General features: G+C 35.8%; 1 protein-coding gene across 2 annotated transcripts in view; it reads left to right on the plus strand.

Annotated features, from left to right (window-relative positions):
- The first annotated feature begins 758 nt into the window (after positions 1–758).
- LOC131035924 (uncharacterized) overlaps positions 759–17,367 on the plus strand; it is a 74,340-nt gene continuing 57,731 nt past the window's right edge. The window contains exons 1-3 of one of the 2 annotated variants that reach the window (XM_057967695.2): positions 759–2,864; positions 4,952–5,781; positions 5,880–6,113. In XM_057967695.2, the coding sequence (XP_057823678.2) occupies positions 1,046–2,864; positions 4,952–5,781; positions 5,880–6,113 (2,883 nt within the window). In that variant the 5' untranslated portion in view covers positions 759–1,045. The remainder of the gene's footprint in view (positions 2,865–4,951; positions 5,782–5,879; positions 6,114–17,367) is intronic. The other variant, XM_057967694.2, reaches the window with a different exon arrangement.

Here is a 17,367-nt window from a genome sequence, read left to right on the forward strand (position 1 = left end):
AAATTATGATATATTTATATTTATACGATTCTCAATTACAAAATAATTACAATTATAAATATAATAAATAATAATAATATACATCTATAATATACTAACTTACAAATATTTTCTTATGAAACTAACCCTTGCACCTCCTTGGTACAAGTGCTAGTATATCCATTTTTAACTATTCTAAATGATCGTTACTCACAAATTCCTCTCAGTACACCCATTAACTTAAATACCATTGCTAATTATACTCTTATGTGTATGTTCCCATCATTTTTAATAAATAATCTTTAATAATATTTAATAAAACATCATAATAATAATAATACCCCTTTGTTGAAAAGACGTTATTTTGGCACGAGTTGGCAGTAGTTACGTGGCATTTGTTATGAAGCGTGCATCAGTCTAATCGAAACTTTATTAAAAGATAGATAAAGAAGAAACTCGGAACGTGCCCATTTTGATTTACATTAAATTCGGGTCTCACATAAGTTCTTCAAAAACCATAATGTCTTGAGTTGTTAGCCTTTAGCCTTGCATTCAAATTATAACAAATAAATAAGGTTAAAAAAATCCCCTGTCGCTGTCAGACACCAAAAATGGCGCAAACGGGACGCGAGACGGTTTTCGCGGAAGGCGCGCAATTGAGTAGAATTTATATAATAAAAAATAAAATGAGTGGAATTTGCTACTACGTGTACGGTCAATACATTCTACGTCATGTCTTGATGTGACTCGCGCTATTCTCCTTCCTCTTTTTCAGAGCAATTACGAGGAAGCTAGCGATTCAAATTCTCTGGAATTTTGAACATTTACAGATGGAATGTAACAGTATGAAAAAACAAGATGCAAAACTTAGTATGCAAGTTAATGGAAAGGAGTATATAAAAAGATTGTTCAGTGGACGCCTTTCGTTATCAATCCTCAGAGGTGAGCAGTGGGAAGTCCATAATCAGTATAACTTTAGCCGTTACGCATGCAGTGTGCTATCTGAATTATAGCTTAGGCGGCGGCTAAAGATTTGCTTGTAAACCGTTTTTACAGTGCAGAAAGAATGGAGAATAATAATGGCAGAGGCAGAGGCAGAGGCAGAGGAGGAAGGAGTCGAGAGTTTTCCGGTGGTCAAAGAAGTAATGATAATAATAATAATAGCAGAGGAGGGGGCAGAGGAAGGTTTCGAGGCTCAGGAAGAAGTGGGCAACAGGGAGAGAGGGACTCTGATGAAAAGCCGCTCGCGGTAGCAGCCAAGTTACAGGTCGGAGAGATTTTGGCTTTACATTCGAATGAGAATTTTGGCTTCATTAAATTGGAGGGCGCTTCACAAGATGTGAAAAAAGATGTGAAATTCAGATACGGCGACGGTTCGAAAACCGACACAGGGCTTCTGGATCTTGAAATCGGTGATGTATTGCAATTTACTGTAAATGATAATTCAGACAGGCCCCGGGCAGCTTACGCGCGTCTTGTGCAGTGCACAAGGAGGAGTCCGGTGGCTCTGGAAAGCTATCTTGATAAGCTTCTAGGTCTCTGCTCAGACGGCCCTGGAAAGGTACTGCGAGAAATTACTAAATGTCCGGTAGGGTTTCTTCTCGTTTTGGAGCTACGGCAGCCGCCGCAAGGTCTGGTGACTCGAGTGCTGGAATTGGCGGAGATTCTGCAGCAAGGAGGTGCGGCTTTCTACGGTGCGAGGGTGAAACAATTTTACAAATTCTTCTGCGGCACCGAGTTTTTGAGGTCGTCGGGCGCATTAATGGAGTATATTAGTATATTTTTGAGGTCGTCGTGCAGGAAAGATGATGGAGAAAAAGGTTTGCTCATCGAAAATTTCATGCTCCGCCTTGTCTCGCAGAGTCCAGAAAGCGTTAGCGATCTTTTGCCGCTGATTGAATCGATGATAGAAATTGTAAAGCAAGACAATTTTACTCCGTCTAGATGTTGCGATTTTCTTTTGGAGCTTCTGCGTTGCCATGCTCGGGTTTACAATTCAGGCGCCTCGGCGGTCGAGGCAGCGTCGCTTGAGAAGCTGCCGTGGGACAAAATGCCTCTTGTTCCAGTCTCTGCAGAGGTCACAAGCGGACAGCAATGGGCGCTTAAACCCCTTCCCTCCGTCAAGAAGAAGGGAAGCTATGGCTCTGTGGACGAATACCTAGACACTTATTACACGCTTTTAAGGGAAGACTGCTTTGCGCCACTGAGAAAAGGCCTCGCCGATCTCAAAGCGAACAAATTGGATCCCAGAGATATGAAAGTATGGACAGATGGACAGGTCCTAGGAGTCCATTTTAGTAGAAGAAAACCAGGCATTACTTTAGCAATAACGGCTCAGAGACTTGGCGGTGAAGGACCTGCACAACTTCCCATGACAGGAACCCTTCTCTGTATATCTGACGCCGGAGGAAATTTTGAGTCTTCGACTTGGGGTGTGGTGGCCAAATGCGAGGAGGACAAGAAAGCCCGTGTTATTTTCGTGGAGCCAGTGGACGGAAAAGGAGGCGCTGGAGGTTCATCGGCTGAATGTATGAGCAGACTGTTGGGATCATCCAGCCTTGTTTTTGCTGAAAATCCAACGTTTTACAAGGCGTATGAGCCGATCTTGAGAGGCTTGCAACAGATGGATTGTCACAATTTTTCATTCCTTGAAGAATTTGTGCATGCTAGATGGACACACCAACCTGCGAATTACCTTTCGGACCCGGCTACCACTGTGGACTGGGGATGCTTGTTTGGTGAGACTTGCGTTCGGTCTGGGGTTAAAGAATTGGATAATTTAATCAAAGGCGGGTACAGGACCACTCTGGACCCAAGCCAGTTGAGTGCAATTAAGCTTGCAGTAAACAACCGCCTGGTTTTGATTCAAGGACCTCCCGGTACAGGTATGGGCAATCCATTTCCACCACATATAATTTTCTTTGTAGGGTTCAGATGAACATGAATTTATTAATTGAGTTTTGTTGTTGGCCAAGTAAAGGGCAATATTTGAAAAGTGTTGGAACATATAAATATCTCAATTGCATTTTACATATGATCTTTTAAGAAATTGCACATCCCTACAGCTTTTTTACTTTCAGTCTCTTAAATCTGCTTTTGCCCTTTATGAATGTGGATAAGAAAACAGAGAAACGGTGAAAAACATCCCATAAACTGTTTCAACCTGAACGCTGAAAGGTCAATTTTGTATAGATAAATGCAGAGGTCTTTTCATTTGTAGGTTGTCGGAGAGACATTCAATTATTATGCTTGGTTTTCTGGATGTGATTAAAAACATTCATTCATTTTGCTGAAATCTAGCAAAATTTGTTAGATGTATTTTATTGTACAAAATAATTTTAGGACTTTGTTTCAATAGTAATCTGGGAAGAGTAATCTCAAGCTACTAAGTTTTCAACAAAGGAAATAAGTGTTGGTCATATCTATTTTATATCTTATTATTATTACTTTTTATATGTTATTATTATTATTTAAATTGATCTGGAGGTTAAAAGTGGAGTTTCCCTTTCATCAACATATACAATTTAGAATCATAATAGAAGTCTACTAGTCACCATTTGGAATTCCAATTTGATGTCATTTTGGGTATTTGAACAACCTTGCCATTTAAACACAACCTGATTAATCATATGACATTTTATATGTTATTTTTATCACATAATTTTTTTTTTTTCAAAATATATATTTTAAAGAATTTGTTTGTTAACTTTTTGGAAAATAATTGTTTTGGTTTTGATTCAACTTTAAAAGTATTTGGTTCTAAAGTTCATTTAATAGAATGCTACACACACATTTACATTTAATACAAACTCAAATTCATAATTATTTAATAAATACTAAGTTGTTGGTTCCCATTTAGGTTCAGGTTCAGTTTGGCTAAATTTTTTTTTTGAGTTTGGGTTTGACTAAATATCAAACAAATTGTATTCATTTATTAATCTTTCTTTGATCATATATCTAAATAAAAAATAGATAAAATCTTAAGATAAGTAGTACTAATGATTCTCAAAGGTTTTATAATTTTTCAAAAGTTCAAAGGAAAAAAAATTAAATTCAAATTTTACTAAAAAATAAGATTCTAAGATTTTTTTAACCATTATAAGTTTTACATTTTTTTTTTTTTGTGCTAAACTTATTTTAAATAGATATATTTAAGATATTATAATTTATATTAATTATTTAAAAAATACTTTTATTTATTTAATTTTTTTATATTTTATTTACTTGAATTTTATTTTATAATTTTAATTATTTAAAATCGTTTAATAAAATACGTAAATACATTTTTTTTATAAAAAGCATTAAATAGAAGATTTTTTAATTTTTAATTAAAATACTAAAACTTCAATATCTATTCAATTGTCAAAACACATGATTTTAGGTGTAATTGCGGAAACATTCGAATCTTCATCCCCAACAAAACGATTATTTTCAATTTTATGTAATTTGGTTATATAATTTAATATGCTTCTTGTTTGAATATTATTTTTTAAAATGTTTTATATGTATATTTTTAAAATATATTATTTAGTTGTGAAATTAATTTAAAAAAAATATAATTATAACTATACGTATAATTATTATCATTTTTCTATATTTAAAACTATTTAATCAATAAAAATACATATGTTGTAAATACGTCATGCAGCCATCAAATTTATATTCTTCTTCATATCACCTTTTCCTTTGGCAGGTTTATAAAGGGTTTTGTCTCTTAAAATAAAAAGCTACCTATAGGTATATTTTATTTTACCCACGTGTCAATTTTGATTTTTCTTTCTAGGGTACCACCTGCCACGTATCCTGTGGATGGGTAATGAACTGTTTTCAATTAATTTTTACATAGAAAGATGGTCCATTGTCTTCAATAATTTACTGAAGTGCACATCTCTATGTGGGTATTTACGGTCCATGTATCCTAAAAAAAAAAAAGTTTGAGAGCTTTTTTCTCACGTTTCGATCCATCAAACAGGCAAATCGTTTGTGGGAGTGAGGATATTGCAGATAGTGTTATCTGCAGATACATTGCCAGCGGGGCCTGCACTGGTAGTGACATACAAGAACCAGGGTTTGGATCACTTCCTCCAGTCCTGTTTAAACTTCTGCCCTGAAGGAATTGTGAGAGTGGGAGGCAGAAGCACTGAGCCATCCTTGGATAAATTTAATTTGTTTTCATTAATACCGAAATTTGATGAATTCACACCGGATTACTTCGACAACACAAAAAAGCTGGAGCGCGCCCAAACAGAAATTGAAGAAGCTCTAAAACAGCTACCGGAAAGCCGCGACTTGAAAATAGAGTCGGTGCTTCGCCACATGACTGATTTTCAACTGAGGCAGCTGATTTCACATGTTTCACAAGTACCTGCTGGCGCTGCTGATTTTATGCCGTCAGAGGAAATTTCTCTTTCGGATTTCCTTTGCGAGGATTCACAGGACTCTACAAATTTGCTTTACGTTATTTCCCAAGCTCTCAAAAATTGGATGCCCAATAACAGGACTTTTAAGTTGGTACAGGATTGCTTTTCTCGTCAGAAGACGTGCGGAGCACTGAAGCAGCAAGCAACCGGATGTGCTACAAATGAGACATATAGTGATGTTCTTGATGGGGAGAACAAAGATAACGTCAATGTGTTAATAGAACAATTTCTTGAAGCTAAGCCCGAAGAAGAAGAAGATTTGGACGAGCCTGATGAAAAATCATATAGAGGTGGAAAGAAAAATGAATGCCGTTGGCTCAATGAAACTTTCTTCACTTACAAATCCCAAGCAGTTGATGCAAGTTTAACAGCATCAAATGATGTGAGTGAATATCCTGTATTCTTCCAGTTCCAATTATTAAAAAATGTGTACTGGTTCTTCTCTACTGAAAGTTATAGAGAAGCGTTTTGTTTTTGCAGATAGATTTTGAGCAGTATCAGTGGCTGCTGGATGAAAATCCATGGGATCTGAACGAGTCCCATCGGGCGATATTGGTGCAGTTGATCATGCAAACTAGCCGCCAAAAAATAGTCAAGAAATTGGAAGAGGCAAAAAAAGCATACGATGAAATATGCCAGGACATGGAAGAAATCAGCAAACGGAGACAACTTGAAGTGTTGAAAAAAGCAAAAATTGTTGGCATGACTACCACGGTACGCCATGTTCTCTTTCGTACACTCCCGTATTTTCCCATTTATTAGTATGACATTTTTTCCTTTTTAATCCTCGGTACTCACGCATTTTATTTATTTATTACTAGGATATTTGTTTATTTGAATTTCAAATCCTCACACCGTCACACGTGTTTGTTCATTTAGTTAGATGGTATTTATGGTACGTCTCTCGTGTTCTTCCACTATTGACGTGCGTATGCTTATAAAAGCAAAGAAATATTACTGCGTAAAAGCATTCATTTTTCTATAGAGCTGTATCTTTATTTAAAGTTAATCTTGAGACACGAGCTGTATTGCTTTATTTGCTTTCAAGTAGTTCAGAATATTTTTATACTGCAGTACGGATGGGAGAGTGGGGCACAACTGCTTTTCTAGAGTTGTGAAGATGTATGATAATATTATTGTTTACTCTTCATAGAGCGGAAAGGTTTCATTTGTCGTACATGTGAAGTTATTTTGCAAAATGCACTGATACATATTCTCATGTGAATGCGTATTTGACCAATGAATGTGTTCAATTATACATGCAACTGCATTTCTAATATAAGACATGTTGTTTCAATATACTAGCTTTTATATTTTTTAAAATTCTTTATGTTTACAATAACCACTCACTTGCATAGGGTGCAAAACTCAAATAGGGGAAGAGCACCAGTAGTCGTCATAGCTAACTTCACGCACCCACAGATCTTAAATGGTACATCGGATTTTGATTTTTTTTTAAGTTGTCTTCTTATGCGACTTAACTGCTTATAGCTATCGATCTGGCTTCTGGTAGTAACGATGCACGCTGTGGAATCTGTTATGCGCTCAAAGGTCAAAAAGTACACATTTCAAAGTGTCGCCTGATACCTAACTAAGATGTTCCAGTAACCGTCAACTCAAAATTGCTAGTACTTGTTGACAAATGTCCCAATAGTTTTGCATGTAAACATTCCAATAGTGGTGCACAAATGGTCCAATTATGAACAAAAAACTGCAAAAATTGATCTGCTATTGGTACAAAACAAATTTATTAATGGTGTTTTCACTATGATGGCTATTGGGGGGTCAACATGGCAATAAGGTGACGGTTATTGGAACTATGTTATCTATTTGGTGCTCTTCCCCTAGATTATATTTACACATCTTCATGTACATTTATTGGTTCTTAATCTGCCATAAATTCAAGCTCCTATCAATTTTATGGCTATAAAATGCACATTCTCCCATACTTCCTCTCACACATTTGTTAACTCCATCTATTATGTGTACTTGCATTAACAATAAATGGTGTAAGGCTCCCCTACTAGACATCAAACAAAATATAATTCATAATTCAATCATTTCAATGTAGAATTCATACAGAAATGACAATTATAAATTCAAATGATCAAATCATTATTAAATTAATTCCAATTTCAAAGTCAACAACCAAAGAGAATGCATTTGTTTTTCAAATTTGAATAAATTGAAAAGAGGGAAATAGCCAACTTCATTTTCACAATGCAACAACACTATCGCTTTTGTCTAGATTTTTCACTAATACGCTCTGCATGCTATAGAGCATCAACAAGCATCCTTTGCACATTCCTCAAATACTCAGGCATCTTCAGGTTGGTGCATCTTAATTTCATTGCCTTATCAACGCAATTTCTAAATGACTACATAAATTCACAACGATATATATGGTTATTAAATTCCATGTCCACAACTTTTTGTTATGACTTTATATTTTTTATATTCATGAAACTGTCTATATATGTGTTATTTTTCTTACCAATTGAACAGATATATGCTAGTACTAAGCTTTTATGACACTATGTTACTCAAACAAATATTATAGTTCGGTCATTTGTTTTTTTCATTATGCATCGCTCTCGGTTGGTTGGCTCCATCACATATGATATGCTTGTGGGATACCCTCCATGGTTCCAAGTGACATCAACCTATCATTTGTCCAATCAATTTGTAGACAATGATGCTCATGTACCTATTTTGCTCAACTAATCAAATCTTTCTCCCTTCATTGTGCAATCTGTATAAGGGTTCATTCTCATTATCCCATTGCCCTTTTTAGGATGAAAAAATCAAAAGTTCATGTATAATCATATGCCTTCATTATTGATGGTTTAATTCTAAAAACCTTCATTTCCATTCATCAATAGAGAGTCCATAATCAACACAACAACATACATTCATATATATATGGCTTCCTATACATGATTGGTGAAGCATGTGATCAAGTTCCCTATATTTAGATGATAAAGAAAAAAAACACCGAGCTTCATTTTCATGCACATTTATTGGTTCCTAATCATGATAAGCGTTTGCTATTGTCATCCACAATGTCTGAGGTGGCCGTGTTTTCACATATACATATATATATAATCAAATTAAGTATTAAGCATATGTTTGCTCCATTGTTCCTTAGAAACAATTATCACCTTTCAGTCATATGGTTTTCTCACCATGTATGTTTTTATGTTTATGTTGTTGTCATACATATTTTTGCTTTTGTCACAAGTATAATTGGTTATATTTTTGCTTTTGTCATACTTATTCATTAACAATGCTACAAGTATTGCTATTATTTGCCTGACGTTCAAGTTTAGTGAAAAATATGGCATGAGGTAAAAAGGGAAAGAGATCATTTGGAAGTTGCATAGTTAGAGTGACTTGTTGTGACCTAATCACACATCACCCCATCCTAGATGGGGACCCCCTACTTTTTAGGCTCTCTCGGTCTTTTGTTTTTGGTTTTTGGGGTCTTGGTGGCAGTCTCGTCAGCCTCTCTGCTTAGCAAGTGTTTGGGGGTCAAATTGATCAAGTTTGCTTTTCGTTTGAGCGAATTTTGGTTAAGTCTAGGGCTTGTTTTGTAAATTTTAGGGTTTCTGCCTTCAGTCCTAGATTTTAGGAGTTTCTTTTAGGGTTTTGGAAAAACTAAATGTAGAACTCGAATCAGGACCCTTTGATGAACCTCCTTGTAAAATTTGAGCGAAATCGGAGCTAGAATGTTCCTATTTTTTAGGGATTTTACTGTGTCCCGGAATGTCTTCATTTTGCCAAAAATCAAACTTACTATTTTTAGTAAGTTTCTATTTATAGTAAGTCATCATGTGTCCTGTTTTGGGCTCTAACTTTGACATTTTGAAAGGTTTCTATTTTGGGAAAGTTCATTTGTGACAGGTCCCTGATGGCAAACGATGAAGACTGAACATTCCTGAGGAATCTGTCTAAATTCGGAAGGTCAAAAAACAGATGAGATTGATAAAAAATGGCTAAGTGTTGGCATCCATTCCTGGAGTGGAAAGTGATAAAAAATGTTCTAAGCCTGGAGAAATCCACTTCAAAACCCAAAATGGCACTTTAGTCTGGAGGAGGTCAAAGTTGGCCAAGTATGGAAGGAACAGGTAAAATTCCTTGGTTGAGTAAAATCCAGGCCCATTTCCCAAGAAGGGCGCCAAAAGCAAGGAGTCAGGGAAAATCCAAGATGGATGGAATTCCATCTCCAAGTCAAAATTGCGCCCATAGAGGAAGAATGGCGCCAAAGTGGTCAGGTCAAGGATAATGAAGGAAACAGAGGATTCCATGCCTAAAGGAGATTAGCGCCCAACACATGGCCATGGCGCCAAATAGAAGGAGTCAAGGAAGATGGCAAAAAGTTAAAATTCCTATGCACATTGAAAATTGCGCCCATGTCTTGGCTAAGGAGCCAAACAAAGGTATCCATGGAGAACACTGAAAATGCTGAATTCCCTCCTCAAGCCAAAACAATGCCCATGCCAAACCAAAAGCGCTAAAGGTGGGGTATCATGGAAAGGTCAAGGAATTGTGAATTCCTTCACACATGGAAAATTGTGCCTAGGAGAAGAGTCAGGGCGTCAAACTTATAGGAAGCCATGGAAAATGTTAAAATTGAGAAATTCCTTGACATGATGCAAATTCCGCCCTAGTCCTAGCAAGGGCACTAAAATCACATGGTCTTGGAATATTTATGGTATTTTGGGCAAATTTGATGTAATGGGGTGCATTTAATGCACGTATGGATGCCATTTTTGTGCTTATTTGAATTGATTGTATATGGGCTTTGTGGGTATTAATTGCTGATCCCCACCTTGTTACATCTTGAGTGGAGAATCTTTTGGTAGAAACCCTAATTAGAGTTTTGCATGTAATCCCCCTCACTTGTAAGGGAGGAGAGATTGTTGCTAAGAGTTTTTGAGTAATCACTCAATACATTGTTCAATTGTTGGTGTATTCTTGTGTTGTTTCGAAGCTCGCATGGTCTCACTCTCTTCAATTAGATTATATTTGCTTTCGTGTTGTTAGATGAACTGGATTTGATTGGGTTGCTTGTTGAAGAATTTAAGCTCATACCTTTTGTGTGCAGCTGATTGTTGTACACTTTGCAAGGTTAGTCTGAGCCCATTATACGTGTATGCTGAACTTCAATCATCGGTGAAGATTGTTGAAATTGATGGTTTCCATTGATGACTTGAAAACCCTTTACACACCCTCTAAAGATTGCACTACCTTCGTGTAGTTGTGCTCTGTTGGCAAAACGAAGCGTGGTTTGATTTTGCATAAGTAATTCTGTCTCCTTGTTCATAGGATTAGATTAGATTTAGGTTAACATTCTAAACCCTTTCCCATTTACTTTCTTGCGTATCTTAACCCAAACATCCAAAAACAGAGCTTTCATTGCAAATCATTCGCATAGAAATCCTTGAACCTACAAGTTTGTTAAAATCTTCTGTGAGCATATGTAAGGCCCCTTGGGTTAACAACAAACCCATCAACTAACTGAGTCACATCCATGCGCAAAAGGAATCTTGAGATTAGCCATTTGATCTTTCTTTGCAATCTTAGCATACGATCTGATTTTAGCCACGAGAGAGTGAAGTGACCGTTGGGAACTTTATTCTGTGTTAGACGTAGTCCTAAAAAACACATCAACATGACTCAAGGAGTGAAGTTCACTTCTGCGCAATCTAGCGAGGACGGTACAACAATGCCCAACTAACAAAATGTTGTTTATGAATGTGTAGACCACTCAACACATGATTCAGGTTTGGAACCAACCGTTAACATTGATCAATTAGGTTTAGAACCGGATATTCTACTTATTCACTTGCTCAATCAAATGATGTGCACTTGGTGTCCTCAAATGTCTCCAAATCTTATTGGTCTCTTTCTAACATGCAAAGTATAGTAGAAAATCATGAAGATAACCATAGGTCCATCAAGGTTGCAATGATCAAGTGGGGAATCCTGCCTAGTAGCTTGAGGACATGGCTGAATGGAGTTACCAACAACAAATAGAGGGGGCCATGAACCATTATATCTAAGGGGAAGGCTGAAGTTTCCCAATGGTGCAAGGACATGGTTGATATTGTCCATGGACTTCAAGCTTCTCAACTCAAATCTTGTATGGTTCACGTGATTGAATGTAGGCCTAACCGTTCAAAGATGGGATGTTGGGGAAGTCATGGTGGGAAGGGTTTGAATTAGACACCTAGATTTGATGATTAGAATTGTAGAGGTGGTGGACATGGATAGAGAAATGATTTTAAGACCCTCCATTGTTGCATCCTTTTATGACCACTTGCATAAATTATATAGTGAGCACCAATATCAATCTAGCGGAATTTGGAACTGCGATGAAATTGGTGTATAGGTTGGCAAAAATTGTAGCATGCGGGTGATTGCAAGAATGGGTTCTAAATGTGTCCCCCACTTAATCTCCAAAAGCAAGGACTGGATCACAATTTTAGTATGCATTGGTGCAATGAGAAATTCTCTCCTTGGTTTCTATCTATTTAAATAAAAAAGGCATATGAAGAACTATATTATTAATTGTGAGTTGGGGGTGTGCATGGCAGCCCAAGAACATGCTTGGATGATAAAAGAGTTATTTATCAATTGGTTGGAACTTTTTTCTACATCAATCTTAAGTGGGGTGTAACCTACAAACAAAGCTCTTCTTATTTTTGATGGCCATGGCAAGCATGTGGCATTCAAGGTAATAAAGGAAGCAAGGTGTATAGACATTGACTTGCTCATCCTCATTGCACATATTGGGCACAAGTTATTGCCCCTGGACATGAGTGTCTTCTCTTCATTCAAAAATTATTTTCAACAACAAAGGACATTATAGACATCAAATTGCCCCCAAATTGAAATAGGAAGGGAAGAGTTGGCGATTCTTGCTAGCAAGATATTCACATAGGTAGTGATTCCATGCAATATTATTAGTTGCATCCAAAGAACATGAATTTGGTCGTTAAATCACAATGCACTTGACAAGTATACGAGGTCAAGTAAGGATTTCACAGTTGGAGAAGAAGTAAATACTACTAGAGCTGAAAATGATGCCATGATAGTGGAAGATGATACACAGTTTATTATGTTATTGGGTTGCCTAGGGAAAGCCCCAAATCGTGGTCCGGTTTGAACCCGTTTCAGGGTCTAGGTCTAGTCACTTGTTGATTTAGATAGGGTTCAACTCATAGCTCATGGGTTCAACCTAGAACCCGAGTGAACTTGGGTTGAGTTTCGCTTCTAGCTATGCCAATCCACCAAATTTGGGCATTTTTAAAACTTTCTTTTACTTTTTTGACTTATGTATTCCGAAAAGTCAAAGGACTTGGTGTTTGTGCATTCAATAGATCACACTCAAAAAAGGCAAAGGACTTGGTGTTTGTGCATTCAAACTTGTGGCACCTTGCACACAAACAAAGTGGCTACAAAGAAAGGGAGACAAGGAAGTGAGATATCAAGAGAGTATCGAATTGGATGCTTGCACTGCTCACTTTGCTGCACTTGATGTTGATGATGACTATGAGCTTAGTGAGCAGGAGAGTGTTAGTGCCAATGCTCGTGGTAGTGCCAGTGCCAATGGCCCTATTTGTGGTTCCAATTTACCACAACATAGATCATCTAATATGGATGATGACAATGATATTTTCGATGATCCATACAATATTTGATCAATGGTGGGTGATTGTTGATGCTTGACATTATTATTTTTTAACTTCAAAGTTTAATATATATCGTGACATTTGAGTTTTGACTAATATTTGACTATTAATATGGTAGTGTATTTTGAACTTAATTATTGCTACAAATATGTATATATTTCTTGTTTTTAGATGTTTTATTATTGACAAACTTAAAATGAACCCAATCCCCAAAAGATTTTTGATTGAACCATCAAACTTGAACTTGAACTGGTAACTTAGATAGTTTGTTGCAGCTGAAACTTGCTTGTGCATTGTTGGATATAATGAGGATCAAATAGATGAATTTGTCCAAACATACAATGCAGATAATGCCCCCATTGCAATAAACGATTTACAAGAGGAATGCACACAATATCCTGATATTGAATTGTGGGACAATGAAATCTCCGCTATTCAAATTGTCTGCAATGAGGCTACAGATAATGGAGAACGTCTAAGTTTGCCCACACAAACAAGTCAACCAGAGTGGTTGAAAGAAGCAGTTATAAATCTTAGGATGCAAACAAATTTCAGTGAAGTGGATGTCGGTCTAGATGTTAGAGTGCCAACAATTATTCTTAGTATCTTTTATCATTTAAGAGTAGCATTTATTTTCCAACTTTTGTAATTATCTTTTCCTACAAGCTAGAATTTATTTGGTTGATTTAAAGATGATGATGAAGCTTGGTGTTCCTTCTTTTTATCAGCTCAATATAGGGAGCTTGATCACATGCTTCACCAATGGTATGGCTTGACCATTAAGGCTTACCTTATATGGCTATTGAGTTCTCCAAATAACTTCACCTCCTAATTGGGTTCCTTGCTTCCTTAATTGGACCATGTATTCTTCTAGTTGGTCCTTTCATTTTCTTATAATTTTTATTTATTATCATCCATAAAATTAAAATAATAGGACAAGATCAAGAATTGATTAACTTATAATTTTCATTTTATCTCATCAATCATGTAATAAAATTAGTATAAGATCAAGAATTGATTAGTTTCTAAATTCCTCACTATTTCAGGATAATTTCTTTAGAACCAAAGAATACACAAATTCCCTGAAGTGATATAGGGTCTCTTTGTTGAATCATCTCTCTAATAAACACAACTAGATATTTTTAGTCTTCATAAGAAATAAGATCTCGTAGAAGGCCATATTTTTTTAAGAGACAATAAAACTTATCAAAAATATCATACTACACAAAAATAAAATACTCTTCCAATCCAAATCACTTATTTACACACCCTCTAGAAAACCTCAAAATCCGATGAGCTCAAATGGCACAAAGTATTTGCACTAATTAAAGATGTCTTTACGATATTTTGATACATGGGACTAAAATAATATTTAATAATCCGACCCCTGCTACAAGATACATCAACTCCATTATGATTGACACAACAATCCACCATTGATCGTCACCTTCAAAGAAAATAAGCGCAAATAGTTGAGATGTTTTAGAGTATTAAACTCGAGTTGATGGCATGGAATGAATGAACAAATAAGTTTAATGTCCATGAGGCTAAAAATGGCCTATGGGGCAGTTAGCCTTGCCATTTTTTTTCTTCTGCATTTCATTCCTTTTCCTATTCAAGGAGAAGATGAGCATACCTAACTTCTCAACAGTCTCTTCACTGGATAAAATGTTCCATCCAAGAAACCACTGTCATGATATGGACATGTTTGTCCTTGATGTCCTTGAAGGCATTACGCTCCATAATAAAGTGTTTTTCTGATTCTACTATCCCAGTAGTGCAAAATATACACACTTTCTTCCCACATTTATTTAATTCTTTTCCATAGGCTCATTTCACATCAGAGTTAATGAGAGATGGTTCTTAATTGAGCAATAAGAATCTTAGCTCTCCATGGAATACTAGGTGCTATGTATGCCTTTTATAGATGATCACACATGGGGTTAAACTCCTCAAGATAATCCATCTTCTTTCTCCCTTGCACTTTACCACATATGCGCTTGTGGAACTTATCGAAAACAAAAGCCTTTATCAATGTACATTTTGTTTTTTGTTGATGTTAGTGTAGAATAACTCTAGATGTTATTAATATTTTCATGTACGATGACTGCCAAATTTAATGTAAAGTAAAAGTTTTTGTTAACAATGTTATTACTTTTACCATTTCTGTCATTGCTCTCCAAAATTTAAAAATAGGAATATATTGCTCTAGATGTTAAGAATTGATTTGTCAATTTGTAGAAACTGAACTCCTTGATGGCAGAAGTGAAATTGACACAAGGAAATGAATTTAACTTGTAGAAATGAAATGACATAACACTGACAATTTAACTGATATACATCAACTTGACATACTTATATTTGAAATAAAATAGTAAAACTTGCAAATACAAAAATTCTTCTCCTTTAATCAAGCCCCTAAAACATTAATTTTATTGCAACAATCGAATTTTTAAATATAAACTATATGTTATTTTTAGTAACAAAATGAAGATATTATTTCTAGTTTAAAACACCTTTCACCCCATATCCCGCCATTTTTGCTAACTGTACTGCTGTCCAAGGTTATCATGATTTCCACCTCCATTAGCTAATGTGCAGATATTTTCATAGGAATAAAAAGGAGGCCATTTCACCTTTATTTATTTTTTATTTTTTGGAAGGATATGCTATTCAGGAGTGTATGAAAAGCCACATTAGATACTTTTCATTGTTGGAAATGGAAACCTGTGTCAACTAGGTGGTTACAATTACTTGGTGCCTACATTATCAAAGTGAAACTGTTACCTCACCCATTGGCTATGTGTAGCGGAATTCACCATGCTACATGGATCTTTTGTCCAATTTGGTATGTTTTTTTCACTCATTTTGCATTTTGCCCTGTTTCTGTGCCTTATTTTCTTACATTTTGCTTATGTTCCAGGTTGATTAGTTTTCAGGGTTTTAGCTGGGAAATTTATGGAAGAAATATTTTTGGGTTGGAATGTTGAAAATGCTCCAGTGAAGGGTTCACCAGCCAGTTTTCTAGGTTAGTTGTGTAGTCTTGTATTGATCTCAGAGGCTGTAGTAACCTGTCTAAACCATGTATATATAGTCATGGAGTTCATACATGATACATTGTGTCATGGTGTTTATAGATGATACTTTGCATCATGGTGATTACTTAGATTGTGTATGATAGCATTCATATTAGTAGGGATGCATCTTGTGTATACAAAAGATACATGAGAGGTTTTGCAAAGAAGATATATAAAACCTACTTGCTAATAGTGTGAATTTTTGCTTTCATTACTTGTGTACCCTCTTTCTCTATGGACTTTTTTTGTCTCCTTGTTAATTACTGTACCATGCTTCTATATGTTTTTATGTACTAGGTAACTCACCCATTGGATAGTCAACGAACAGGATATCAGGCTATTGTATAACTTATCATTATCACTAATATTTATTTAATGTATGACATGCTTTGTTGCTTTAAAATTGATGAACATTATATCTGCGCTTGTGATTCTTAGTTGAATGGCTTTAGATGATTTGTGAAAGTTACTTAGAGCTTAAATGAAGTTATCATAAACTGGATGGTATGAGAAAGTTGGTCTAGAACATTTATATGATGGAAATGTTTGTTATAACAGTTCGAAATTTGGTTTTCACATAGTATACCTTTTGAAAAATTGGTACAGATCTGGTCTCTATCTAGTCTAATATAGCAAAGGTCTCTGCAATAGGCGTGGTATGTGTTGACGTAGCTAAAATCGCGGAACTACGACTCTCTCCAATCAATGCAGAGTAAAATGCTAAGTATCCTATCCTCTCTTGAGATAAGGAAATCCCTAATGCTGTTTTAACTGATCAATGGGGACGACCTCAAGGTTTCGATTGTCAGGTCTCGATTGCAGGATAACTCAACAGTTGATGTGTTTTGCTGGAAACACAAAGGCGACTTACGGTTAGACAGAATTGGTTTCGCATAGGTTCCCTAAGATCTTACAGTTTGATTTCATCTGATTTACCTTTAACATGATGTTGCTTTAGCTTTGACTTGTGGGTTAAAAAAAAAAAGGAAAAAAGGGATAAGGATAGAGAGTAATAAGAACAACTAGCTAACTTAACTAAGACAACATATTGAGACACATAGATGGAAATCTTAAAATAACCAGAAATTACTTTGCTAGCAAACGAGCACAACTAGGTAAAAACTGATGCAATCATCTTGGAACTTTAAATTTTCAAGTTGTTGAAAATAAATGCTGGATTTTCACACCCATTCA

The sequence above is a fragment of the Cryptomeria japonica genome, chromosome 3, assembly GCF_030272615.1.
Source record: "Cryptomeria japonica chromosome 3, Sugi_1.0, whole genome shotgun sequence".
NCBI lineage: Eukaryota > Viridiplantae > Streptophyta > Pinopsida > Cupressales > Cupressaceae > Cryptomeria > Cryptomeria japonica.